Below are 1768 nucleotides of genomic sequence, written 5' to 3'. Positions count from 1 at the left end.
CCCGGCAGCCGAAACCGAAATTCATCTAAACCACAGTTCCAGCTTCTCCCCAAAGCTAAGGAGTTGTGCGGAGACGGGACGGAAAGCCGAGAGCAGGGCCAGAATGCAGATTTCACTCATACTGCATAGCTCGGCTACGTCAGGGCCGATCTCCGTAACTCGTAAACTCGTAAAAACAACACAGTCACAACTCTCCTAACGACACGGGCGGCCCCACTAGCGTCACTCTGAGGTAACAGCTTTTCTTTTCAATCGCTCCATGGGCCCCCCCAGGGCGGGAGGCCTCCGCCACTACGGGTGGTAGGATGGGTCAATTCACGCTCCGGGAACAAGGCCGATTGAGCTCCACAAAAGGATTCGCAGGGCGGGGCGACCCGACGACACTCTCTCTCTCTCTCTCTCTCTCTCTCTCTCTCTCTTTCTCTCTTTCTCTCTCTGTCTCTCTCGCTCGCTCTCTGTCCTCTCTCTGTCTCTATCTCTGTCCCCCCCCCGCCGCCCCCCCCTCATTGGTTGCGATCGCGAGGCTTTCCTCCCGGACTGGCCACTGGGGAGGCTCTGAGCCTGGTAGCAGCCCGCCTACCTGAACGCGCGTGCGCACGCGTGCCGGGCGCTCGCCACACTGAGCAGGCGCGGCCTCGTGTCGGCTGGTGGGTCGGGTGGAGCGGCGCGCTCTGCGTCCCGGCGCTTGGCTTTCCCTGCCGGTCCCGCCCTCCGTCGCGGCGGCGCGGTGCATCTTGGGATAGGGAGCGATCTCCGAGCGAGGCAGCAAGATGGACGCGGGATTCTTCCGCGTAAGTGGGAACGCGGGGATCTGGGGTGAGGTGAGGGGCTTATCGGTAAGGCCCGGCAGGAGGCCTGAGCTCGGGACGGGGTAGCCAGCGAGCGGAAGCTTCGAAGATCCTAAGGATCCTTGGTGCCAACGGACGCTCCCCTCTGCCCTACGGCGGGGACCGGTGCGCCCCTGCGCAGTCTCCTCCTCCGGAATCGTCCCCCACTACGCGGCGGCGACGGTCGCCGGAAAATGGCGGCGGGAATGGCCCGAAGCGGTACCTCGCCGCCCGCCCGCCTGCTTGGCGGGGCCTGCGGGCCGAGCCGTGCGCGTCGCCGGGTCCTGGGGCCTAGCGGACCCGCGAGGAGGAAGTCCCTGGGGGGAGGCCGGAGGGAAACCCCGAGGTGACCGGCGGCTGCAGGGTCCTGGGGAGGACGGGTTTGGGGGTACCGCCCCAGGAGAGCGTGGACCGGAAGCAGCGTTAAGCCGCTTTTCTTGAGAAAGCGGGCGCCGACCCCCCCCCCCCTTCCTGGTCTACGCCTTCGCGAAGGCTCGGGGTCAGAGTTCGCGGGAGCTCCCGCCCAATTTGATATCCCTTCAGGGAGGGTAACGCCGATAATTTGTGGTTAGAACGTTTGAATCTGAGACTCTCGGGGCAGAGGGTGCAACAGAAAGTATGTGCGTATATGGAGGCGGGGGAATGGGGTGGATCAACTCTTCTTCCCGCTCACCGTCCGTCACCCCTCACCCTCCCCGTTTGTTTTACTCTTTTGAAAGTCCGCTGGAGGAAAGTTGCCTCACTTGCAGACGGGGACGTGTTTTCGTTGTAGTTGCCCCTGAGGGCCCGTGCTTTATTGGGCGCGTGCTGGAGCCTGTTCGTCCCCTTTTTCACTCCTGTAGGGAATGAGCACCCAGTCGAGGTCTAGATGGGTGGGCAAGTGACACTAATAGGACTAGAGTCTGCAAATTCTTTTTAATGCAGAACGGACCGTATAGAGA

At 62.6% G+C, this 1768-nt stretch overlaps 1 protein-coding gene across 12 annotated transcripts in view; it reads left to right on the top strand.

The window, feature by feature from the left end:
- The first annotated feature begins 711 nt into the window (after nucleotides 1-711).
- SRRM1 (serine and arginine repetitive matrix 1) overlaps nucleotides 712-1768 on the top strand; it is a 32183-nt gene continuing 31126 nt past the window's right edge. For all 12 annotated transcript variants that reach the window (XM_082833601.1, XM_082833600.1, XM_082833599.1 and 9 more), the window contains exon 1: nucleotides 712-791. In XM_082833601.1, the coding sequence (XP_082689727.1) occupies nucleotides 771-791 (21 nt within the window). In that variant the 5' untranslated portion in view covers nucleotides 712-770. The remainder of the gene's footprint in view (nucleotides 792-1768) is intronic.

Source organism: Leucopleurus acutus (assembly GCF_964270905.1).
Source record: "Leucopleurus acutus genome assembly, chromosome: 2".
NCBI lineage: Eukaryota > Metazoa > Chordata > Mammalia > Artiodactyla > Delphinidae > Leucopleurus > Leucopleurus acutus.
Note: the sequence above shows the minus strand (reverse complement) of the source record. Positions and strands in the feature narration are given on the sequence as shown.